Source organism: Adelges cooleyi, unplaced genomic scaffold (genome assembly GCF_023614345.1).
Source record: "Adelges cooleyi isolate 19-005CV unplaced genomic scaffold, UGA_ACOO_1.1 ACOO_flye_CR_arks_rails_tigmint_CR_PRNA_108, whole genome shotgun sequence".
Taxonomy (NCBI): Eukaryota; Metazoa; Arthropoda; class Insecta; order Hemiptera; family Adelgidae; genus Adelges; species Adelges cooleyi.
In genome coordinates this window covers 6,924,803-6,952,772 of record NW_026095761.1, presented here as the reverse complement: position 1 = coordinate 6,952,772, position 27,970 = coordinate 6,924,803, and the positions used below count along the sequence as shown (strand labels likewise).

The following is a 27,970-nucleotide window of genomic DNA, read 5'->3' as shown; positions in this document are numbered from 1 at the left end:
AATACAAATTTTTTAACAGTAATTATTTGTTGCCACGAGTATTAAAATATATCTTAGAATCTGGGGTTAGAATTACAAATTACATAATATCTACAAAAAGGAATTTTTTATGACTTTAAACCCAAAACCTTTAAGTGCAGCTTTTAATTATTAAATGATAACTTATAATGGCGATATTTGACTTACAAATTTTTTATATTTTGTTACGGTCGGACCAAAAACCTTGCAATTGATATAGATATATTTATACATATTTTATATTGGGTGATCTACTTAACGAAACACACTAATTGAAGTATTGTTTTTATGTACACTTCAATTCTCGTCCTAAATTTTCAACTCCAATAACTTTACAAGTGATAATTGAATACTGGCTATTGACCGGTCAAAATGTTTAGCAAATTATTCTTATTTAAAAAATTGATTATTTATATACTCTGTAATTTAAACATTCAACAGCGCTTTGGAAAATAAAAAATGTAATTGTTTGGTAATTTTATAATAATATTGTACAATAACAGAAATGAAAACGTTTTCAGAAAGGAGAGAGAGAGAGATTGGAGGACGTTTTGTCATCGATACCATAATAAGCAGCTGTGATTCGACCAACGGATTTTTATGCGAAAACTCATCACGTTCCTTCTTATTTACACAGAATTTAATGTTGACGACCACCACGAGGCTTTTGGAAGAGCTATTACCGCGATTATGACTTTATTTGCTCGGTTTTAGTGCCTTTTACCCGAAACCGAAAAGTGCACAATAAAATTGCCGACCACCGGATGTGATATATTATTTACTACAAGCCGAAAAATAAATATCGTTTGTTGTTAAACGGCTACCGCCGAGCCATTTACCAATAAACACGACAAAGGTTGTAGTTTCTTTCGAATATTTCACAAGACGGTAGTCTGTAAAGGCTGAAAGATAGCTTCTCGTTTCCACACTAGACTTCGTTCGTTTGTCATCAGCTGTTTTCAACATATTTTTTGTAGAATTAAGAAATACCGGTATTCGTTTGAATAACAATTATGGGGAGAGTGTCATAAACCCATTAATGATTACATGACGCTTTTATGGATTTTCTATAAATCTACTTATTAATTGGTGAACACTTCAGTAAAAAAAAATCACAAAATCAAATCTTCAGAAAACCCAGCGCTCTCACCTATAGAAATTACCGAGTAACTGTAACTATTATAGTATTGTAAATCATACAAAAAATACAGTTAACCCAAATCATTAATAATTTTTTTTCAAGCAAAAAATATGGCAAGTTTACAGATAAACTAAATCACATTTTTTTTTAAATTTCAATGAATAACAACAAAAGTATTTAAAACTTGAATTAAACAATTTTTAAGAAGACATAAAGGTCTTTATAATAAATGCCTTTAAATAATGCGTAGCCTATATTAAAGGACTGAGAACTTCGCGGAAAAGTCGTCGAGTCCATTAAGCTTTAGTATACTTTAGTGTATACTTATTTCCTTTTATAACGAATGGACTTTCGAAGAAAATATAGTAAATACAACAAAGTTAATTGCAAAAGACGATGTCATATTGTTAATATTAATGATTGACGGTAGAAAAATATTAAAAAGTAATCTACAACAGTGATAAGAATAATTATTGTATAAAGAAATAGTTTTATGTAAGTCTAGTGTAGTTATTTCCGTTAAGAAAACAACTCAACTTTTTTTTATAAAATCCTTCCGATGTTAGGCGAATTAACTACTCACACATACACAAGTCTATAAAAGGTAAAACATTAATAATAAATTCAAAATAAAAGGATAACTTTTGTTATGACAAAAAATAACAAACAAAGTACACTTTACAAATAGCTTTTCCGGTTTCAAAGAAACACTGTTAAAAATATAAAACGACCGAATACCTTGTTTACATTTTATTCTATGGAATTATCGATTATATAACAATCTAGCCTAAAAATGTATTGGCACGTAACACGTTTTCCTCCATTTCTAATGTCCAGCCTATTATGTTAATGATGGTGACAAAAGCGTTTTGTCGATGCTCATCACGTTCTTTCCGATGCTTTTACACTAAAGTCCGACAAGTCGGGTGACCGGGGAATTATTACGAAGGCCTACTAATCCGCCTATCCATATTATTATTATAATTATTTTTATTGTAGTCCTTCTTCTACCGACCGTACAGTCCATTTGTTGACCGCTGTATTTTATAAGAAATCTGTATTTATCTTAAAGCCCCGTCAAAGATATACTTTCAGTCGAAATTTCCGACTCAAATCCTAAGACCATGCCTAAAAAAACGGAATAAAGGAAAAGTTTCTACCCATCTTGAGGAAAAGGGTCAATGAAATTTTCTTGGGTTTTTACTGTTAGACTATTTTTAAATAATTGTTAGTAAGCTGTAATTTAATGATGAAAAATGTGTAAGATGTTTATGTATTTTCTTGATTTTGATGAGAAAGTGTTGACTTTTTATTAATTTTCGGCTAAATAAATTACTTATTAGGTACGATTTTTGAACATAGAAACATAGAAAAACAACATTTTAGTAACAACACCCTCTAAGCTCAAGGCTGAGAGCTAAAAGCTAAAAAAACCTAATTAAATAGCTGCAAACATCTGGCCTATTAGAGTTTTCACAATTAAAATTCATGCCGAATTTTTCATAAGAAAATATCATAAGGTGCTAAGTCAAAGTTTTAATGTTTTATTGTTATCTTTTTTTTTTTGTACATAAAAATGTTTTTTTGGAAGTTATTTTTTATACACCAAGTATCTACCCACACCAAAGAACAAATAGTTTCACCGTTCGAACAGATAAATAAAAACTTTGGCCATAATTTTTTGTCTTAAGTACTAGAAAACGGTATTAACCGTGCGACTTTAGCAAGGATATTCTATTAATTGAACGGCTACGATAACACGTGTATGGTTGTAGTGCTTTAATGTAGTATCAAGTCAATAAGAAGTCAGTTGGCCGCAAATTAAATAACGCAATAATCAAATATGACTAACCAATAATGCCTTGACATATTTTGTATGTTATAATTTATATAGATACATTTTGTTTTTATTAAAAATAATGTAATACTCATTAAAATTCAATTTTTTTTTCGGTATTAAGCCGAAAGTCATGTGAAAAAGTTCAATAAGTTTTCCAATTATTAAACTGGTTTAGTCAACTATAGTTATTTATAACAATAACTTTTATCCTGCAAAGTATGTAACATACTTCCTAATGAACAATTAACGAACAGGTAATAAAAAATGTTTCTTTTTTTCATGACAGTTTGTTTTAAATGAACATTTATCAATAATAGTCAACTGATTAATTAATAGACGTATTCGAATGTAAAATAAACATTTACCATGAAACTATATTGACGTGTCCTTTGATTTAATATTAAACTGCGTGGAAAATGTTTGTTTTACTGGGTGCCAACTGCATTTCAGCCATTATTACAAAAAAGGTTGATTGATCATCATCTATTATAGGCATTATATTATATACATTATAATATAGGCATTATAATATATAAATATTTTAAACTTTAAACGTTAGTAATAGATTTTCAAACATTTTTATTCGTCCAGTTTTAGTTCTTAACTGATATGCATAGGGCATTTTGTCCTAATCAAATGGTTTTAATTGAACAGCTGAAAATGGTGTAGTCATCACCACAAACATAAACAAGTCGTTGGAACCTTTCTGGAGAATATTTAATATCATTGTTCCTCTGGAGTCAACAGAAAACTTATTTTTATATAAGCTATATCAGTGTCATCAAGAATGTAAAAAATGTAATGTTTTTTATCTATACACTGTAAGATGATGATATGTTGATATATTATGTCACTGTATTATTTACCCGTATAACTATCGGTGTTTATATATTTGTTACAGCCTCCTATCGTTGTGTTGCACGTTACTGTTGTGGAAGCGGAAGGACTGGAAGCGAAAGACGCCAACGGTAAGTGTGGAAAACATACATTTAATATGACAATACTGGTATAGAAAAATAGTATACACATGTAGATCATATTATTATCATCATAATATAATATAAAAAAGGTTACGATACATCTTTCGGTTGTCAAAACGCGTAAAAATGTGATAACTAATAATGTTATGAACAAAATATGTCGTGCTGTGCGCTTGTCGTTTAATCGGTAAAAACTAATGACTTTAACAATTAATATTATAATACGAGTTTTCAACGGGACAAGTATATTTATATTTAATCAATGAGCAACAAAACATATTTAAATATGCGAGTAACAACTTATTATCACACAATAATTCCCAGATTATTTTTGAATCGTGTTGTGGAGTGTTAGGTATTTGTTTTACAATACATAGGAAATATTATTGGAACATTTGTACTGTTATTGTCTGTCAAAATATGACAATAAAAACATTAGTAAGAACTTCTATTACAAATTATTGTAATGCTTGAATGAAATACATGTTATTTAAATAAAATATTTTGCTGTGTAGGTATTTATTTTTTTGCGGCACTAACGATATTATATTTTGAACCATGCGACCCTTGTTCACCATATACTTACACTTTCATACGATCCACGTTTCCGGTCCAATAATATACAACGACACATTATACATGTATATACTTCGAACGTGATTTGAATCCACTGAAGCTTTTGGCAACAACGTGCTCCACACAAGGTTTAGTAAACTAATAAAGATGATTCGGATTCGTTGCAAACACTTTATCCGTGTCACAAAAAGATGTACATGAAGTTGGCCCCCCAACATTATCCTAACAATTCCAAGTTAGCGTCAAACTTTTGTAAATTATTGTAAATTGGTTTTCATAATTTGTAAATAATTTTTCCTACACCTTTTACCAAAACACTTTTTTGGGGGGCCAAATTCACAGAACTCTCCGAGTTAACGCATCGACTCCAAACAGGTGTTAACGTTTTGTAAATTAATTGTAAATCTGGTTTCAGAATTTTTAAATCATTTTTTAGGCTTTATAACCAAACCACTTTTTCGGGGGGCCAAACTCACGGAGCCCCGAGTTTAACGGATCGACTCCAAACTGGTGTCAACAATTATAGTATGTTCTGGCCAAAAAAACAATAATCTTGTTGCTTAGTTATTGCGCTACTTTAATGTCGTTTTCAGGCTAGGGCGCCAAAGCTAATGTATGTTTCATGTTAAAAAAAAAAATAAACTTTTTAGATATCGAGTGGTTTCCAGTTTTGTAGACTGGCATTTCGTACCTTCAAAGTAAATGTTAGAAGGGTACCTACTAAAAGGAAATTTATTTTATTTTTTCGCTTTTAAGGAGTGAGTTGCAAATTTTTTCTAAATTGGTTGCGATTAGTTGCAAATAAGTTGCTCATTATTAACAAAAATTCGGAGTTCATCGGATAAAGTGGGGGGGCTCCGTGAGTTTAGCCCACCAAAAAAGTATTTTGTTTATAAAGACGAAAAAATGATTTACAAATTCTGAAACCAGATTTACAATTAATTAAAAAAATTTTAACACCAGTTTGGAGTCAATGCGTTAAACTCGGGGGGCTCTGTGAATTTGGCCCTCCCAAAAAAGTATTTTGGTAAAAAGTGTAAGAAAATTTTTTTACAAATTATGAAAACCAATTTACAATTATTTACAATAAATTTACAAAAGTTTGACGCTAATTTGGTTAGGTAACCTAGACTGTAGGGGGGCCAACTTCGTGTACATGGTAGGAGATGAAGTGCTTGGCCATTTCGAATTTCTCATAAATTGTTATTGTTTTTTTTTTTTACTTTTGAGTACAACAAAAGTTTCAATTTAGTTTTGCTAAAAGCCGTTTCGTTGAAAACTTTACAAAATGTCTTAAACGATGTTGTCGAGTTTATATAAAAAGTTATAAACTAAACTAACTTTCACCATAATTACAGTCAAAAGTCGAGTTAAAATTAAATACACTTTTAAACTCATTAACGTCCAGTCTTATGTCCAGCCTTGGTGTTAAAACGTAACAATATAAAGTAAAACATAATATTACTTTTCGCCAGGATAGAAACCCTGGAACGAAACTAAATGAGGAAATAAAAACAAAGTTTGGTCTACATAGTTTAGACATGGGCGGTTCAAACGTTCTGTTTTACTTTTAAATATTCTTAAATTTTAATAACAACTGCTATATTATACTGCTGTATTATTACTGGCATGATATTAATTTTAATTATTTTTTGCTCAAATGACCTGAACGACTGACCTGTTACTAAATAATATTATCCATCAACTGACCTGGATGATCATCTTATAAATTGTTAGACAACCTGGTAATCGCGAACCGGAATCATAGCGGTTTTGTGCCCATGTAATCGCGTGGTTATGTTGTGTGAGTCGTTCGTGCGGAAGTGTAACGGAACCGGAACCGCTCGAAAACACCATCGCCATCGGTGCAGGTTTTAAGTTATTCCATTATATTCACACCTAAACCTTGAGCCTTTTATAATGGATTTTTATGTATTTAAAAAAAAAACACCAAGTCGACTGAAAAGTTATGATAAAAATAAATAAAATAAATATTAGTTTGTAAAAAAAAAAAGGAAAAATAAAAGAATAAACGCCGCTCATTGTGGTTTCCATTCGATTTTTATAGTTCAGGTTAGGATTCGGTAGTGATTTACGATTACCATAAGATTTTTTTTTTTGCTCTGGTCCCTCATTAAAAAGCAACGAAATCGTAACCGTTTATGCTAACCAAATTGAAGTATAATTTACTTTTTAATTATAAGTAATACTAGGAAACGAGCAGAAGTAAGCCGATGATAACGAAGATGATTCATTCAACGATTGTGAAGATGTACTTCAACAATTATTCCTGTTCAATAGTTTATAATTTTACACGCTAGTAGAAGTTCTATTGTAAGTTCGATTTCGCTTTTTATCATCTTATTATAAATAGTAGTTTGACCTTAAATACATTTTTCGTTGAGTTAAACACTAACTAAACCTCTCCATAGAGTTGTGTTTCATAGTTCATAATCATAATGGAAATATTTTTATATTTCAGAAAAGTACAGGTGCTCCACTACAGGTTTTACATTCAATCTATACAGGTCGTGTAAATGCTTTTAGATAAACGATAACGAGCTGGAAACCTTTCACGTGTATCAAATTATCGCCTGGGGGAAACTGTGTTCTATGTATTGGAAGCAGCAGAATTAATTTGATTTTCTTGTCGGTTCGCTTGTCTCGTGGGCACATGACAGAATATTTCAAGGACACCCCGATGAGAATTTTCTGGAAGATCAACTTTGTTACACGGTTTGAGTCAATGATAAAAACCCAGAGGTGTAATTTTATCGGCCACTTAAGAAAACCAATAATGTGGTTTCGCTGAATTTTAACTTCTTATTATACCACCAAATTTTCTTTTCAAGGCTTGTCTCATTATCCAAACCACGTCTAACACCCTTGAACGAGTATTCTAGATACTAGTAAAGTACTTTCCGGATATTTTGGCTGTTTTTCAATTAAAGTTGACTAATTAAATAAGCGTTAAACATTTTACCTGCAAACGCCACGCGCCGCTAGCTTTCATCTAATTAAAATGTAATCGAAATCGCCTGTAATTATTTCTAGTTCGATAAGTACAGTTTTAATTACTTACATTGAAATATATTAACTCTAAATTAACTAGATTAAACAGAGCAGTAGCAATTACTAGTCGGAACGCTTAACACGTGCCTACGATGTAATAATACATTTTAACACTATTTTAATAATATTTTCGCAGGAAATGAAACAATAACAATTTTTCACAATTAAACTATTTTCAAGACATTAAACAAATATTGTACTAATTGTAATATTTTCAACAAAACATTTAGATAACATTAATAAACTAAAATAGTTTGTGAGTGTTTTAGTTCCTATCACTGTTGGTAGATTTTTTTAAATAGATTTAGAAAATATAATATGGATATAAATGCGCTTTTATTCAAGAAAGTCTTCGTTTCAACAGTGATCATAGCAGAATAATATTTACGGCTAACCATAATATTTTATACTTTTACTAGACCGATGAAGCTGTAAAACAATATTGTAATATGACCTAAATGCATTATTCGAATGTTGCTGTAATGTATTTTTCAAAACGAAACACTTTAAACGGCATTTATTTTCATATAAATCGGCATGCGATGCAAAACATATAACAAAAATGAATGATAGTTCTAGTATTCGATATAATGTGTATAAACATTATTTTTCACGAAAAGTTTCAACTTTTTTTTTTTAATGTACTTTTACATTCCTTTGTTGTTTTGGCTTTCAGTGTCATCGTATACAATACTGAAATATTATTACCACAATTATTTGAGTATTTCGGTAGAATTTTTCCATCTGTTCGAGCATTTCTGTCGTTTAATCTTGTAAAGGCAATCATTTATTGTCGCTGCTTGTATTGTATACTCTGTGTTTTCGATAGTCGTTTTATGACGTCAACCGTTTTCAAAAGGAATCATTTTTATTTTTTATTTTTGAAAGATGGTCTAGTTTTTTTTTCAGTAGCGTCATCGATCAGATATTTTATTGGCTTGTCCGCATTAGACCGTTTTCCGCCTTTTCGGTGCATACCTTGTTGTAACGTGTATACTTAACCGCGGGGCTAAGATCGGTCGTGATTGATTGACCTCCGACGTGGCGAGAGTCGTAGGAAATGAAAGCTGTAATGGTGTACAGAGGAGCTCCGGCCGTTAAGACCCTCTAGCTATAGGTGTGGGGACCCTTACAGTTTGTTGATATTTTCACCACCATAGCTGTCGTTAACGAAATTTCCAAGTAATCAATTACCGGCAAAGGCGGTCGCCAGTCGGCACATCAAATGTCGGCCCTGTCAGAACACCCGTAACGCTGTAACCTAGCCGAATGTCATGAGTATCGACGTTGACCCCTGGCCCGCCGAATCGTTTGAATTGCAGACAAATCTCACAGAGTGATTGCCCCCTTGCAAGGGAAAATTACAAACGAAAATCAAAATTAAATCTTCCTCTCGAAGGAAAACACTGGACGACGAACACGTCTTATGTTCAGCTCATTTTCCTCCGCCTCTTATCAATCATTAGCTTTTCGGTTATAGCTTCGTTGGCCAAACGAAACGTGCTAGTTAATAATTGTGATACTTCCAAAATCTGTACAATAAATCCAAATGATAAACTAGAATTTTTCACTAAATTTATTATGATAAACAAGTATTAGCCCCATTCAGCACTTCTCCGTTTGTTATTGGGTCAATGACTTGCATACTATCCCCACCGCACGGCCCACCAGCTTTTTTCGCTATCTATAACCAGTTCTGACCTATATTCTACTATACGGAAAAATTGTATGTAAAGATACGCAGCTGCACCACCAAATTGATGATGTTGATATCAGATGTCAACATGAATCTTTTCAAATAGTAACGTTTACTGTTGTTAATAAACTGTCTGATTAATGTAATTTAATATCCGGCTGTGAAACGTTTAAACATACGAGAGGGCTCTAGAGCGCACGAGACAAATGTGAGGCATTTGTACATGTACAAATGCTTATAGGGTTTATACAGCATGAACAAAAAAAAACTGAAAAAAACATATACAAAAACTGACAACTATTTATTAGCAATAAAAAAACTGCGACTCAAAAATTCAAGTATAACCTTGTAAATTATTTGTTTTATGATGTTTAGTTTAAGATAAACATTTCAACTTTAGAACTTTCACTAAACAATACTCATCAATACTTCTCTCGTTGACCAAAAAATTAACTGGGTTAAATTTTACTCTTATTTAAAAAAAAATATATATACAAACATATATCTTACTTTCTGACTATTTGGAATAATATAAATAAAAAATTGTAAAAAGATAAGCTTATTTATTAGTTGAAATGTACACAAATGCTAAATATTAACTACAAATTAAAATTATTATGGTAAGAAAAATGCATTGACCTCTAGGATAGGGTATATAGTTTAATTTACATATATAAAGTAAAATGTAAAATTACAATTACATTTTTTATACATTTTGTAGGTTATCTTATTTTAGCATATCTAAAATATGTATGTTCAAATTTTTCGCCCTAAAATTAAACCGTCAACGTGTAATGAACTATAATAGTGTTGGACTTTTTTGTAAATTATGTTAACTCACAACTTGTATAATTAAACGCGGATAATACTATGTTTGGACAAAGTGTGTTTTTGAAAGCGACAGCACGGCAGTTTACCTATCACGAAACGCATTAATATATTATTATATAATAAGGTCTGACAAGCAGACAAACACGGTTCTCAATAATGGTGCAATATTCAATACGGAAAACCGATGCACGTTAAATGTATATTAATCGGTTTTCGACTTGGAAACACCTGACAAGTGTCTCTGGTGAATTCGTTTGACGGTCCGACAAGAAAATCTCGGACGGCTCTCTCGACAAGTCTGTTCGAGATTCAATATGTGAAGTGTATGCCGATAAAACAAATCTTAATCCAGTGTTTCCCTCGAGGGAATCATCGTTGGATCATGAACATAATATTGTCTTATGATCGGACGATTTTCTTCATCTCTTATTAAATACAAGGAGGTATCGATTTCCTTTTCCTTTCCCCAATTCGCTCACACCCTCCATAATCTCCGCTCCCTTCCCCGTAAAAGCGGCAAGCAAATTTTCGACAGACCCACCCCCCCCCCTCCGGCCCCGCCACATGACATACGGGTTGAAAGGGTTGCGGGTTGTGGCGATCGCTGCGTTTGTTTTGGCTGTCGGCGGTTGACCAGTTGGTTGTTGTTGTCGTCGCAGGTTATAGCGACCCGTATTGTTTGCTGGGACTGATGAGGAAGACCGACGAGTCCGCGACCCGCCTCGCCGATGGATCGGCCGAAGATTGTTCTACCGTGTTGTCGCCGGTCGCCCTCATGGCTGGCATTATCGGTGACGTACGATTATTCAGAGTGTTGCTCGTCGCCGTCCGTTATCGCTCTCCTGGACACATTATACTTAACCCGCCGTCGTCTTATGTTTTTAATAAAACATATCTATCATTTCTTCCCATCGGCCCAATAGAATCACTGCGCTTAAGAGTGGAACAAAACATATGTCCCGTCGCCTAGAGAGACATAAGCCATAAGTCGGTTCTTGTCCGTTTCGATCGACAAAGATACAATAAAACAAATAAAGACAATACAAATCGGCGATTAGCGCAAAACGTGGTAAAAATATGTACCGGCGTGTAGGATAGGCAAAAGTGATGCACTAGTGCATGCAAAAGAGACAGGGGTTTGCAGGGGACTACGGATATTCTAATTCGTTTCTATAACATTTACATATCGTTATTGATTGATATTATGTTTAATTAGTAGAAATTCACTAGCCGAGTATTTAAAAAGAGGGGAAAACGATTAATTTTTATTATAACGCAAAAACATCAACAGAGCATATTTTATGAACACATTTTTAATTTTACATATTATTGTGTTCTAGTAGTATTTTTTCGACAAAAGACAATACAACTTGTCTACATTATTAGTTAAAATATTCTTTACGAGTACAAGGCTAGACGTGATGGCTTAACCGCCGACGTGTCCAGTGACACTACTAATTTAGTTAAATGGATCTAAAAAAAATTTTCCCTGATCTCTTATTGATCATTATTCTTATCATCCAATATGAATGAAATACAAATGAATTCTCCGTAAACCGGTGGTGGTTCTCGCGCTATTGTGAGATCATTTTATTTAGCCATTCGATTTACCCTACCGACAGAGCTTCTCTCTGCAGGGATTGTGGGTTACAATACAATCACACAGGTTAACGTACATTAACCGGTGTTGTTTGCCGATCGTGTAATTAGCGGACGCAAAACCAATCGACAGGAGATAAAGCGCTCAAGACGTTTGTCGGAAAATTAATGAATGTGGCCGACTGATAGTCATTATATAGGTACAACGACCGGAAAAGGGGAGGTAATGAACCAAGCAAATACTTGAGATACTCCTCGACTGGGTTGAAAGCTAGATCGGTCAGACGTTGTAATAATAATTGATGGTCTTATAATATCGGTTTGCCACCGGTATTCGCTATTACGGTTAATGGACATTACACGAAACGGTAAAGCTTTGGCCGCCGTTTGATCGAAGTAGGTATGCAATTTCGGACTTTTACAGCTGGCCGGACCATGTGCAAAAATGCTATGATACCTATGTACCTATGTACCATTTTAAGAGTATATAACAACTATCGGCCGTGTGAACCATCCAACATGACACGTACGAAGGGGACCTAAGGGGACGAAGGGGTTTTATATAAAAATATAGAGGAACTGCCAAACCAGAAATTACCTAAATAGTTTAGTGAGAGACCAAAGAAAAACAAAAACCTAGTTATTTTCTCCGCTCTACGGAAAATCATTGAATCATGGATATTTTGTCTATCATCATCAATATCTTATCACTTATCTCTAATCGCTAATCTCTTATCTCTAACTGAAATTGAAAGTGTAATGTGAAAATGACGACATGAAATTTCTTGTATCCCCTGCCCGATGACAAATCCATGTTAATAATGTTCCAAATGTCTAGGAAAAATAATATTTCACTTGGTTAGTCAATTAAAAAAAGGAAACAAGATAAGTCGACGGTGCGATGGTAAAGGTCGCAGCTTTACGTATAAACTCAACGTTACACATAACTTATATTTTTCTTATTTTGAATGAAACATTATATAGTTCTTGAAACATTTTTTTTTTTTTTTTATAGCCTTTATTATTTTTGGAACATTATTTTACCAATTGTATTGCATTGTTCCGCATAAACCGTCGACCGTACTTGATTTCCATTTATCATATTGTAAATTAATATTATTATTATTTTACAATATAGTAACATTTTTTATTGATTTTTACGAAGTCTGTAAATTATTATATTTTTTTCTAGACCCATACTACAGATTGACCGTTTTCGGTGTTCATATTTTACTTGACTACTTTTTCGTAAAAAAAAAAAAAAAGAAGACACACCGACGATACGCGATATAAAGTCTCGGACAGGTTTCAATTTAATTTTCGAAAACCGACAATTCCCATTTGGAAGTATACCGTTTTTCGTGGACGAAGAATTATAAAACTTTTAGATTGCTCGGTACCAAGCTAGATGTGTATACTATATCTATATGTATGTATGTATATATATATATCTATTCCGTAGTAACACAATACCATGTAAACGTACACCAATTCTAAACGGCACTACTGTAGAGTTACCTACGAACAATATATTATAAAGTAAATTTGTGTGCTGGTAAATGGGACGAGGGGGCGAGGGAAAGACGACCAAACGAATGCCAGACCCGAACAAAGCGCTTGTAGAATGTACACAATAAAGCGCAGTGATTCTTACCGTTTGAACATTTGAAACAAATCTATTTATAGGTCTCCCGGCAACACGGTTAGGGATCCCGCAAACCGGCACTGCCGGTGTATATAAATGCCATTGTCGAACGGCACTGGTAAATCTCCTAGGAAGGCCACAGTAAATTGCGTTTTCTCCGGTTTGTACACCGAAACAACAATAATATCACCTATACCCTCGGCCCGTTTGCAAAACAGATAACTTGCTTTCGACATGTTGTTTTTTTTATTCTACATGTTATTACGGACGCGAGGAGAACGGTTTCGGACGGAGGTAAGCTAACGACAAAATGCATCCCCATATGTTATGGTGTAATGTTGTGGACTGTTGCAACTTCTCTACCTATGTTTGATTTTTCTACGTTTTTATTCTATTATTATACTCTTCAATCTTTCTCTGTCTGTCTTGGTCACACACTGCTATAGTTGTTGGCGTTGTTGAATTTTTCATTCTTCTTTTTAAAATCAAACAAAAAAAAAGAATTTAGTACGTTTATTTTCTTAAATGTTTTTTTCGCTATGTATATATATATGTATACATACTTTTCGCAGCACTTTTATTATTTTTTTCCAATCTGTTTTACCAATACGTTTTAAACTATTACTATATTAATACGTCATGCGTTTTTTTTTTTTAAATTACATTTTTGCAAGTTTTGGTTTTTTAATAATAAACATAATTTGTAACGATATTACTACGTCTTGGTTTTACAATTTTATCTGTATTTTACATATGATTATGTTTGGTTTTTTGGTTTTACCTAATCTGCGTTATTTTTATATTGATATAAACACTTTTGTAAATTTATCTTCGTTTTGGTTGTTTTTATCATTCGTAGAACTTATTATACAAAAGCCAATAGTATATTTTACCATAATCTTTATAACGTGTGCGCCTGTTTCACGCATTTTTTCATCGTGATCGTTTACAACGAGTAACAGTACCTATACCTATTCTTATAGTTTTTTCACACGCCACTCACCAGAAAATATATTAATACTGAAAAAAAATTCTAGGTACACCCACATAATTTTGTATTCAACGAGTACACAAGTGGTTTTAAGGATTTTTTTACGGTAGGCGTATAAGTTTTTTTTTTAATTATTTGCCAACGGCATCAATTTAGACGTCAGGCGGTAGAAAAACTAACTTGTTTCGGATGATAAATGAGTTTATTTTCGTTGCAGTATAAAGTATGTGTAATATATAATATATTTTTACATATATTCCAAGTATTCTTTTTTTCTGTTTTGAAGGTGATTAATTAATAAAACAACCCTGTTTGCATTGGTGGGTTAACAAAAATGTATACTCAAGGCCGGTCCGTCGAACAAGTAAATGAAAATTTAATGAACCTCCATTTTTTTTCATTCAATTTCCATTACACTTTGGTATAACGACAAAGTATTGCTAATGTCGCAATTTCATAACCTTAAAAACCTTTGATAAACTGAAAATTACCTAAAATACCGGCAAAAGTGTCCTAAATATTGATAATGCCTGATAATGAATTATAAAAATATTCAAATACCAAATAATATAATATAATATAATAAAACATGTTTTCTGCTTAAGTGAATTCTGATAAACTAATGTCTGCTACAATAAAAAAAAAGCTATGACTGTATCAGATTCTGAGCATTATATTGGAAACTAATAAAAATAAGTGAATGAGAAAGAGGAAGATACAGTCAAATTGCTAGGCTTTAAGGGCTATAACATCTGAAGGGCGGGTTTGTGGGGTAAAAACGTATATTTGTCACAAATGAAAAAAATAATACATAATACATATATTATAATGTTGACCCAACAAACCATTAACCATTTGTTTTTTTTTTGTTATTATGAATTAAATAATTTCGGTTTTAATTGTTTATACTTTTTTGTATAATTATTTTTAATTTTTTGTCGTCTTGACAATATTAGTTTTTTGTTTGTTCATCGATAAATAATGAAATCACGGCACCGTATAGATCTATACAATAACGTATTTTTCTCTTATTTTTGTATTTCAACAACAAAATTATAATTACAAAAGCACATCTCTGGAACCAATACACAAAATATGTATTTTACAAATATTATTAATTTATTCTCTTCAGACGTAGTTCACCGCAAGTCTACTCGACGTAGATGACAATATATTTGTTAGTGATAAATATAATTACATCAAAATATTTTATTTTATTGTTAATCTTTTGCAAACATTGTCTAACAACGTTCTTGTATGGGGTTCCATCGCATTCTCTGTTTATCTTTTACCCCTCTTTTTTTCCTTCACATTTTGCTTGCTTCTTTTCACTTCCAGTCACCTCGACCGACCGTATTTCTTATTAAATTTATACAACAATATAATATATAATATTATACACTTTTACTATTTCAAATACTTTTTTTCCGCCCCCGCAGCGTGACGGGTCCCCGTGAAAACATAATTTATTTTTACATTTTATTTAAAACGACATCATCATCGCACATCTCACTGTCTCGCTCACACTTACTTTTTCTCTCTGTCTATCTCTTACACTATTTCTCACTGTACAGTCTTGTTAGACGTGGAAAATATTATAACATTAGCCGGGAGGTTGCAATCGTTGATAACATATTATAATATATAGTTATTATAGTGTAAGGGGCAATGGATTTTTTTTTTTTGAGTAGTGTGGTTAGATCAATTCACCCACACGACCCGAACGGTCAGTACAAAATGAATATAAATCCGTCGGATTATCCGCGATACATCTTATCTATCTGTTATACGTGAAGGAGTGCATTATCTGTACATAATATGTGTGTTGTTACAATTCGGTCGATAAATGTCACTGTTAATCCTCAAAACGGATGGTTACCAGATAACAAAAAATAAACAACTCTTTTCAACCAAACACACCGTAAAAGCGTGGTGTCAGTTAACGGTTAAGTCGTTCGCATGTCAAATTGTGTGCAACGCAAAAGTGCACTCTTACGGCTAACCGTTTTCCCCGCCGGACCTATCTTATATCCTACCCGGACAAGTCCCCTTTCCCGTTTGGTACTCATACACCTTATAGAGCGTGTTATTCTTTTACTTCAGCACATTTCGATTTTTCTTTGTGCTGCAAATGTGGTAATCCACGCCATATCGTACCCAATTGCAGTGCACCCCACAACAATGACAACATAGTAACAATATTTCCTTTAAAACGTTATTAACTTTATATTATTAAACAAAAAAACTATTTTTCAGTATCCGTGATCACACAGTAGTGTGATTAAATCGTTTGTATTTTTTTCTTGTGGACGCGTTTCAATTATGTGAATGTACCAATATGTAAAATTTAATAAATATACTAGTATAAAGTTTAAGCATGAATAAAGCAAAACCATTTTGACAATAATAACAATACAAATATTATTCTTTTGTCATATAATTATAGAGTTTAATTGTATTAATGCAAAATCTCAATAAAAAATAATTCAAAAATTCAAAAATTAGTAGGTAAACAAATCCTACAAATGACGCTCCTATTACCTTGATAATTAATATCGCTTTTAATTTCATAACAATGTAGATCATTAGAATAACTACCCGTAGTAATACAACTACGTGCTTACCTAAATTAAAGTATACTGTCTGTTGGACAACGGCTGACAGCACCGGTGTAGGGCCGAAGGGTTGTAGAGGCCACATAAAAGCGCAAAATAATGGCTTAAAAATGCAACGTTTAGGGCTTTAGGCGACAGAAACGACGAGAGAACAGCAACATTTTGTTTGGAAATACCGGTGCAACCGAATTTTTAGAATATCTTATATACATCTTACCTATCGTACCTACGACGTTCATTCGATAAGCCAGTGGGCGACACAGCATCCATCTTATCCTTGTTGATGTTGTCTGATTAAAATTCCAAGTCTGAGAGACCAACATTTTTTCTACCGCCAGACTATTTAATTTGATCGCTGCTCTCTAAGTATTTTCGCTTGTTTTTATAATAAAGGTAATCGCTGAAATATAATACATAATGTGGATCTTTTATATATATAGTGGTCTTTCATAGAACGCTACAACAATTTTAGAGTAAAATATTTTGTATATAAACTATACATACTTAATAATGGTATTAAATTGTAGAAAAATACGATTAAAATGTTATAACTAAAAAAAAAAAAAATGTTAAGCGCTAACCCAGTATGACACCTTTAAATGCCATTGGCAAGCGAGATATCCTAAAATAATTAAATTAAAAAAATACTAGGATATTACCAGTTATGACTAACTAGCGCAGGCAAAATTATAATCGCAGGACTAATATTTTATATTTCTTCTTCTTCTTTTTAGCGTTAGAAATCAAATTTTTTGCGAAAACAAGATTTACAGCTAGTATTTGACCAATATTTTTGTGTGCAAACAATTTAACAAAATAGTAATAAAGGTTAGCTGTTGTTTTCGGTTAAATTTCGATAGCTACTCCATACAAACCGCTTCTTTAAAAACACGATGTTGCATTCTACAAGTTTTTACTAAAAAATAATTTTTTTTACAACCACATATGCATTGGCATTGATCAATATATTTAAACCTATTTCCATACACACATGAGTCTTTGGTTGCTCACCGTGTGGGATTTTGCCTATTTGCAAGACAAAACTTTGATAATAAAACTGCAGGCGCAAAAGACCTACCCGGGTCGTTTAGGACCCTTCTCGCAACTAACAGAAAGCGAAATTCCACGACCTGACTTATTCGGGATTAGGTTTAAAAATCCAAACGCAACACAACATACATAAGCGATAAGCATCGGATATATTTTTAGTGTACAAAATTCGGTATGTAAATATTCAGGATTACTTCGCCATCTCTTAAAAAAAGAAAACAGAGAAAAACTATACTTTTTATTATTTTTTGCACGCTTCTGAATAAAAACTGGAGCAGTTTGATTTTGGTTCCTTTTTTTGTAGCCTAAAACGCATTATGAATTCTACTTGGCTTCTGTAAATAAACCACACTTGCCTAAACAAATGCATATTGAGAGCATTAAACAGTGGAAAAAGTACGTTTTGTAAGAGTGGGGTGGGTTATTTTAAGACATGTCATTACAATCACGAATGTAACCTAAATCGCATTTAAAGGTTTTTAAAATAAAATCGATACAACAATAAATAACTATAGCCTAAGTAGGTAAGTTTTAGCAGTTGTTATAGAAGTCCTTGAGCGTTCTTTTCTACCAATTTTAAGTTGGTTGTGTCAATCGCAGCAAAACTTTTCTTCCGTTGATGAATTTTAAAAGTATTTTATCCAAACAAAAATCGCCCAAGTCGGGTTGTCGGTTTTAAGCGCATATGTCCCGTTCGTTTTCAACGTGGATTTTCTCCGGGCAAAATATTATAACATTACATTTAAACTCCAGCCTAGAAGTTTATAACCGTCTAATAAAGCCGAGAAATAAATAAGTATACATAAAAGTTGGTTATTTTAACGCGGTACGGCCACCTCTAAGCGGCGGTTTTAATTAAAATCGAAGACAAGGCTCTTTGAAATACTTTTATTGTAGTAATTTTCTATACATTTTACCGCCACTATATTATTATTATTATTACACAATACACATAATACACCTTCGGTTTGTACGCGATACGCAAAATGATGATTTATTCACAATCGCTTTTTGGTCCCTCGAAAAAGATCATTTATCTCCTTCGCCCAAATTGTTATTAATCGATTCACCACGTTATTAAATACTGCATCAAGGTATTTAAAGTGTACCGTTAGCGCTTGTACAATAATGATTGGAATATATCAATTTATTTTCCACACATGTTGATATATATTTTGTTGGACACAGAGAACGAATCCGACCCGTCTAGAAAACCCAATGTCACGCTATTTATGAAAATTACCCTTATAAATTAATCTAATAGATTATAATTATGGAATAGACAGGACATTTAAATCAGTCAAGCTCGTGAAAGATTTTTACCTAAAACGATGAAGTCTTGGGGGCTAAGCCAATTTAGATTTTGTTTGTAATTTAGAAGGATCCAAATTCTCAAAGCCTCTCAGCTTTATAACACATTAGTCACACACGAAAAATCCCTTAAAAGTAATAATTGTCATTTATGCTTACTACTAAACACATGGACATTAACATAAACAAAATATGTTATTAAATTACTAGTAGTTATACATGAACTTCTAATTACTCGTTTAAGTTTCGTTTAATTAAAGTTTTATTGGAAACATTTTAGCTGTTCCTATTTTCTTTCGGTATACCTACCACTGATCACGCTCAAACCATCTTCTCCTATTTTCATTCATTCTTCTCAATAACATATAATATTTGCACATCACCTGAACTACCTTTGATAAGTACATTCTCTCACGTATTTATCTCAAACTTCTCACTTCAGCTATTTCAATTGTCCTTGTATACTTCTGCCCAATACTTCACACTCGCTTTAATACATAATTTATCATCTCACTAGAGTGAAATATTTTGAATTGTCCTGGCACCCTTAAGGACATTTTTCGCTTACATAACATTTCTGTTGGTTTCTACACTTTTTCATCGCATCTTCTTCAACTCATTCCACTCTCTAGCGTAATTGATCCCAAAAACTTAAGTATCTTTATTCCGTTTACCACTTGCTTTCTACACTGACAACTTGTCTACTTTAACTTTTGGAACATTCTCACTACTTAACTTGTGTTCTAAATATTTGTTTCAAAACTTCTTATTCTCGTGCCATTTTTCTTCAATGTCTCCCTCGATTGCTCTGGCTTAAATTCTGACACTTTCTGTCCGCTCCAATAAAACTATATTGTCCCTAAACATTTAGCTCCAGCGTGCATCGTTTTGTGCGATCATTTTTAAGTTCCCTCATTACTAATAAAAAATCAAATTTGTTTAATTCTGATCCTAGATCACCTAAAGCACCGACATTTTTATAACGGTGCTAAAAATTTAGCTGACTTTTTAGCTTACTTTTTCAACAAAAAAAAAACACTCATGCTGGATGAACAACCGAAAAACAAACTAGAATACACTTACACACACAAAATCTATTTGATTGTATGAAATGTATGTTTTGGGCCGTCTCATAAATGCGTTGTCGTTCTGCGAATAATCCGGCATTAAGTACTATACAGCTTAAGTCCTACCTTTTCGAAAACCGTAATCAAATTGAATTAATCGCCGTTGTCGGATCGTGTTCATTCGCTTGATGGCCGTGTATTAACGTTAGCTCCACAGTTTAACAATTATCCTAACCGTCAGAGTTTCATCAACTTTCCCCAAAAACGTCCATTGCCTACAAACTACAACACATCGGTACAATAAATTAAATTTTTTTTTTCTTACCAAACTAATCGCTTGCTTGTTTCGTTGAAAAAATCTCTTAACAACAAAAAAAAAAATGATTGAATAGTTTTTACCGATCTCATATGTTGGTCTATTTTTTACATCAAAATGTAATTGGCTAAACAATAAATTAATTATTCTCTATTATATTTCGTTTCTCATACAATAGACGTTTTAAAACTTTTTTTTAAATATCATACACACTATTGGTCTTAAGATTTATTTTTCCGCTAAGTTCAGTCTCTAGAAAAAATTTTCTATAATCGTTATGTAATTTGTTTGAATTGTATTAAATCTAAAACAAAATTTATAAAAACTATGAAGATTTTTTATTTAACTTTCTTACAGTTAACATGAATAGAGCACAGAAATAGGTTTATAAAATTAAATAAAAGTTATCTACAAATTGATGGTATTACAACATTTATTTAAGTTAAAATTTGAACATTATACCCCTCGAAAATAGCTTTGTCTATTTAAAATTATACTTTTATGATTACCGATGAACCAATGTAATTACATAACTTGTTTGTTTATTTTCAATTACTTTTATAAACTGACAAAGTTTTCATATTTTTGTGCAATTAAAAAAATGTAATTATAAAAAAAAAAATAATTGAACTTAACAAGAAAATCTCTTGTTCTAATCAAAATATTTACTTTCGAATAAACCGTGCATTTTTTTTTATGAAAATTAATTTTTTCTCGGAAAATCTTTTATAGTGAAACTTATAATAAAACGTTGAAGTAAAAAAAAAAATGTTTAAGACTACAAACGAGAGTTAAACTTTGATTATTTAATCGGCCAAAGCCTCGCGTTAATTAGTTTCGTGGTAGACTTATCTAAGTTGGTCATAACATTTTGTTTTTGTATTATCCAGACCAAACACATGTCGGTTAGTATAAAGAAGGTACCTCTGTTCCTCTTTTTATTATAATAAGAGCGTCACGCATTACTATTAATCCACGTCGTTCTATTCCTCGCTTTTTACTCTTTCAAAACCCGACTAATGTACAATTTGCATTTGAACCACATCAAAAACAATAATAATAATAACATTTTTTGTCACGGTCACAAGAAAAATGTTTACATTATGCGATTAAATTGCATTGCTGTTTTTGGTGCGTATACCCTAAGTATAATAATAATAATATCAGATTGCAATTAACATAATATTTTACCTTCGCCTAAAGTCTATTACAACCCCGAACAAAAACGGTTTTATGTAAAATATGTTAGTATCCACGCTATACGCGGATACATCATCACATGCATTTGTCTCTTTTCTTATCTCTATTCTCTTATGTCTAATATATTATCTTTAATATCTTATCTCTAATCTTTTATCTTTAATATCTTATATCTTATCTCTAATATGTTATCTCTCATATCTTATCAGATAATTATTTATCAGTTCTTTCATTCAAAATACAACCGCTACATTGCGCCACACGCACAGATGTTCTTATTGACCCCGAGCCAAAAAACATATTCATGTCAAAATTACATAAACTCAAGACGACCGTCTTAGATGATTTTAATGAAACGTGAATGTTTGATGTAACTAACTAGTTTGATTTGCCTACTAACGTGTTTAATATGTTTTATGCCTGGAGGTTAGTTTAAAATTTGGATAGCACTTTTCAGTAAAATCAGAGTTTGACCCAGATGTGCCTCTTTAACCCTTATCCCCCCTTCTAATGTATTATTTTAATCAGGTGTTTTCGGAATATGTTCATTGTGAAACGTTCAGCTAATATCGGAAGTGGTATAGTGCCGAAAAATATATTCATAGTTTATATGTTTCTTCCTGAAGAGGAGGATATATATATATATATTTTTTTTTTTATTACTATTTTATTTTAATTGTCAGCGTTATTCCTGTGCCGTATACAGGTTTCAGCGACCCGTACTGCATGCTCGGCATTCAACCAGGGACTGTGTCTCCACAAGCCGGGGCCGGATTACCGTCACCGGCCAACAGCCCTTCCCCGTACCAGCCACCATTGTCGCCTAGGCCGGCGCATGCCACTGCCCGCACCCTGTCTGAAGGAGGCATCGAACTACCGGACGGCCGGCACGAACATCACGACAAGCTGCGCAAACACCACAGGTGTGTAACCTAATTGGAAATAAAAATAAAGTTTAAAGTAAAAAAATAAAATCCAGTTTAGTGAAACGTAGCCTAGTGGGAACGGGTTATCCACAGGCCAATGGGAATTACAGTTGGACTAAAATGTTGATATAAATATATATATTAAACATTTAAGTTGTATAGATCTTCATTACTTATCCCATAGGTACAATATTAATGCTTAGAAAAACCCATTTTACCCACAACCCTCTCTCATTTACCATTTCTTTTTTTCACACCACATATATATATATTATGACATCCACCTACTTTTTCTTCGATCTATTAGTTTCTTTAAAATGTATAAACCACATCCATCTATTTTTGTACAAGCTTCAGTGCTGTTGTTACACGACCTAAACATTCTCTAATGCGTTTTTTCCTCTAATTATTCTATCCAACATAATCAACCCACAAATACATCATAACCCTCTCATTCAATCTATTGCAATCTCCTTTCGTATCCTTTTCCAAACAACAACAATCATATTCGTGCATGATTTTCACCCTAACATTAGTATTGTAAAATTTCCCTGTCACTTTAACACAACACTTCTTTTTTCTACTTGCCATATCATCTTAAATTTTTCCGTTTCCACGCAAATACTAAATACGTTTCTCAACTTGACCTCGAGCACAATAGCTTCTCTGTCTTCATCTGAAACCTCCTCACTACTAATCTTAAACTTCTAGTTTAGAAAAAATTATTATGGACCTAATTTTTCTCCAATATATCCACCTTCATTTCTCTAATAATTTATATATTTTTTTATTACACATCTGTACTCTCATTCGATAGCTATACGTCTTGGTCAGTCACACACAGTAGGCGTTAAAGTGCATCAGCTACATATTGATAAACTCTTACTTACAGAATAAGTAAGATAGAAATATTATCTTCATCATACACACTCTGTATTACTAGTTTTCACTCCTTCATACATAACATAATATCTTCTATTATTTTTAAAGAATTTCTTGGGATGTTTGCTTTTTGTCCACAATATAGCCGGAGTTGGACTAATCCGGATTTACAGTCAACTTTTTTTTACAATAGCATTTTTGTAAATTTCTCAAATTTCGTGTTGAATACACACTTGTTCCCATACGTGTCTTCCTCGTACATAAAGTTTGTTATTCAATTGCCTACACTATCCAAGACGGTTTAGTGGTCTCGTATTAAATCAAGGGATTCCATTCACGAACGTGGTACGTATTAGACAGGTACAATATACTTACACGGTTTTCTACAATAGGCTCTTTATGCACAGAACGCCTCAATTGTTTTAAACTTAATTCTAAACGTTACGAAACTCTCATCTCGAGTATATATTCAACCGTCGAGTGTTGGACCGAATGATTGCTGTACATTTTATAGTGGAACAAAGCGAGAACAGTCGATTGTTTCCATCAACGTCAGGCATCAGTATGAGTATACAATGTACACATTATACTTACGCTCTGATAAAACATACGCCATACGCCAATCGACGTTTTAATTTGTTATTATTTCGAGCAATTCAGATGCGTACTTCCACTGAATTTCTGAGGAACGATTGTCAAAGTATTTTACTTGGAGAGTTAGCGGCGTTGTCTGTTTCTATTAAAAACTTAAGACTCTTTTTTTTGTTGGATACCGCCCCCGGCATTATTTTAGTAACCACCGAGTACAGCTTTGGTCTCTTGTTGACACGAAAATACAGGCGTGGTTTGACACGCTGTTTAACTTGATTCGTTTCTCAGAAATATTGAGATTTCAGAATATTATAATTTTGTTACAATTATTGAACTTACTTCGAGCAAGTGTCAAAATCAAACACTACACGGGAAGGTCGAAGGGAAACATCCGATCGATGATGAATATTAATTAATGAAAATACCGAGAAATAGTCAAAAACGTCAAGTCAAAATTGCATTTCCAATCAAAAAATGTATACTACAAAAGTTTTTAACGTGTATACACTTTTTTTATTTTTTAATATTTATTTAACATTTTTGACAGTTTCGACAACTTTTTAATGGTAAACATATTAACTTCAACGCAAAAAAAAACACATCATAATTTAATAATAATAACTGTATATTCAAATCTGTTATAAATAAGTTTTTTTTTATAATCTACTTTAAAAGTAACCTTTCTCGTAAAAATAAAAATAATAATCGCCTCGCCTTATTCAATTCTTGTTACGCATAACAAGATTTTAAAAAAACTGTCCAACTTAATACTTAATACTTTCTTCAATAGAAATCCGAATTACCTTTTCCAAGTAAAATCAGTTTGATTGATTTGAATGTTGTTTTCTAAAGGCATCTTTCTCAGTCATACATTTTCATCGCGTTTAAGCGAATGTTATTTAATATCTAATGACAGAATATTGCATAGACTTTTATTATTTACAAAGCTAAAATTTCTAATAACTTACTTTTTTAAATATTTAATGTTGTTAAAAACTAGTACCAAATTTTTGTTACGTTTTTTTTATTGTATTCCCAGTTGTTTAAACTAATATTACCAACAAAAATGTGTAGCATTTTCTTTAAAATATTGCCTGATTAATATCAACATTTAAAAAAGAAAAATATTTTAATTATATGTAGAAACAATAACTTTTATATTTATGAATGGCTTAAATATTTTCTTTGCTCGTTGGAAGTTGCTCTCTGAATTCTGATAGTAAATCAACAGGTACAAATAGTTTCATTGTGTTATGTTTAAACCTTTAGCTTTTCCAACTTGAACCATATGCAATCTACAAAACTCACGCAAAAAATTCGTCTACAAAAAAAAGTTAATTAAAATTAAATTATTGTATTTTTTGTGATAATAATATAATACAATGCGTTGAATGTGATTTCATGACTACTCGTTTCTAGCAAGCAAATGAAACATTTTTTTTTTAAACCCTTTTTTCGCATGATTTATTTGATTGGATCAAATGGGAAATCGCAGAATTCACATGAAGGGATTAAAATCCCCAGTTGAAGCGCAGACAAGTCTGATTAAATTACTTACCGGCACAATATGGAGGTTTAAAAAAAAATACCACGTTCAAACGGACGTGCAATGTAATTAAAATATAACTAAAAGAGCTTTATGAAAGAAAAAAAATTATTTTTTAAATAAAAATAAAAATAGTTATACACGTAAACCATATAAATTAAAAATATTTTGTTAATAAAATGTGATTATCAAAATTTATTATCGACAATTCATAATTTCAATTTCTATTTGACTTATAACAGCCGCCCTTTTAATTATTCTTTAAAATAATATTTTTATTACTGCGCATAAATTGTTAACGGTATATATAATAAACATTTTTTTGGAATTTTTTATGGAAAAATAAGTACAACATTACATAACATGGAAGTTTTTAATTATTTTGTCTTGTACGGGTTCTCAACCGTCGAGTAGAAATTTGAATTTAATTAAAAATACATTAACTATTGCAAAACAATCAACTCCAAATAAATATTTGATTGGTACGTTTATTCGCCAAGTATACAGCAAACAACAAGATGTATTTAAACCAATTATAACGTTGACCTTGAGTTTTAACGCTGTTGTTTATGTGTTTTATAGCAGCGCGTTTTCCATATTGATTTTTATTTAGGTTTTTCCAATATTTTTCGCATGACAGGCAAAGGCGTTTTTATAGAGAAACGTTCAGAATTCACAGAACTTTAGATTGGCGTTTTGACTTCATTACTATTATTTAAAAGTGTTAACACTGCAATCGCCATAGTTAGGACGTTGTACCCCGAGCAGTAGCTCCAACATGGTCATAACGTCTCGAAAAGCTGTTGAAAATATACAAAAAAGAAAGTTAACTGTAAAATATATTAACGCCAACATATCAATAAGTGTTTTGGTGTGTAGTATGATATAATTCTCATCATAATAAATGAAAATTATTGTATAATAATTATATTGTATACAAAATACATGCAAACAGCGTTTAATAGCGTTTGCGTGGCTCAAAGGAAAAACTTGTTCGGAGTCTGTGTGGTACAAAAAATAGAACACAAAAACGTAACAAATTGTTTAACATTATTTATTATTCGATTGTCGTGAAAGGTCAAAGAGGTTTTTTATTTCCCCCCCCTCCCTCAATCACCCAAACGTTGCACGTAACTGAAAATTCATAAGGCGGAAAATGGAAATACTTCACTCGCGAAGCACCCGGTCGTTTCTTTGTAATGGAATTTCACTTTAAGACGATTGTTGCCCATTTTAAAATGTTTACCTTCGCCGTCGTCTTATTTTTAGAGACACTCGTGGAAAATACATTGACACGTTACGTTCTTATAAGGTATTTCTTTTCACTTTTATCTATCGGCGACCGTGCTGTATATTCGGTTTAACTTTAAGACCTTAAGTTTTAAGGTACTCCGCATCGAAGTTAAAATATTTACCATCATATACATTCAATGAAAACTTAAAATTTTATTTTTATTTTATACCGTCACTCGCAATACTTGAATTTTGTATTTTGTGTTAAGCCGATAAGCCGCTGTAATTTGCCCACCCACGTTAGATGATCCAACGAAAATCCTACCACATTCGTTCCCCGTGCGTTTCCTGCTAGACGAGGACGAGGATTCTCTGTGTAGCTGTTGCTTAAAAAATTCCATCAACCGTTACCGTTGTTGACGTTATTAAAAATGTCATCCTCCTCGAAGAGCAACAGGTAGGGTAAGGGACGGTACGAAGAGAGAATGGTATGTTAAGAGATGTTAAAAAAAAACTCGTCTTGTCAGCCGACTCAAGCCGAAACCAAATGTGTCAAAATTTTAATTTCTTCAATATATACATATATTTATTATGATTGTCCTTGTATAGCTTTCGATTGAGTTTCAAGAGAAAAGACAGGGGTGGCAGTTCGAGTGCTGGTAGCTACGGAGGCCGCGAACACAGAGACAGCATCTCGGCCGTACCTGCCAGATTCATACAAGCCACAAGTGTGCGCCACGAAACTCTCGACCCGAAATGGAGTGAGAATTTCATGTTGTAAGTACATTTTTTTTCTTTTTATCCGAAACAATAACCCGTTTAGCCCTTGATTTTTCTATAAATT

The 27,970-nt window shown here is 32.3% G+C and overlaps 1 protein-coding gene across 4 annotated transcripts in view; it reads left to right on the top strand.

The window, feature by feature from the left end:
• The window catches only part of LOC126839480 (BAI1-associated protein 3), a 124,697-nt gene that overhangs the window by 87,828 nt on the left and 8,899 nt on the right, over positions 1-27,970 (top strand). For 3 of the 4 annotated variants that reach the window (XM_050574811.1, XM_050574822.1, XM_050574801.1), the window contains 4 exons: positions 3,901-3,967; positions 10,814-10,945; positions 22,655-22,871; positions 27,736-27,903. In XM_050574811.1, the coding sequence (XP_050430768.1) occupies positions 3,901-3,967; positions 10,814-10,945; positions 22,655-22,871; positions 27,736-27,903 (584 nt within the window). The remainder of the gene's footprint in view (positions 1-3,900; positions 3,968-10,813; positions 10,946-22,654; positions 22,872-27,735; positions 27,904-27,970) is intronic. The other variant, XM_050574831.1, reaches the window with a different exon arrangement.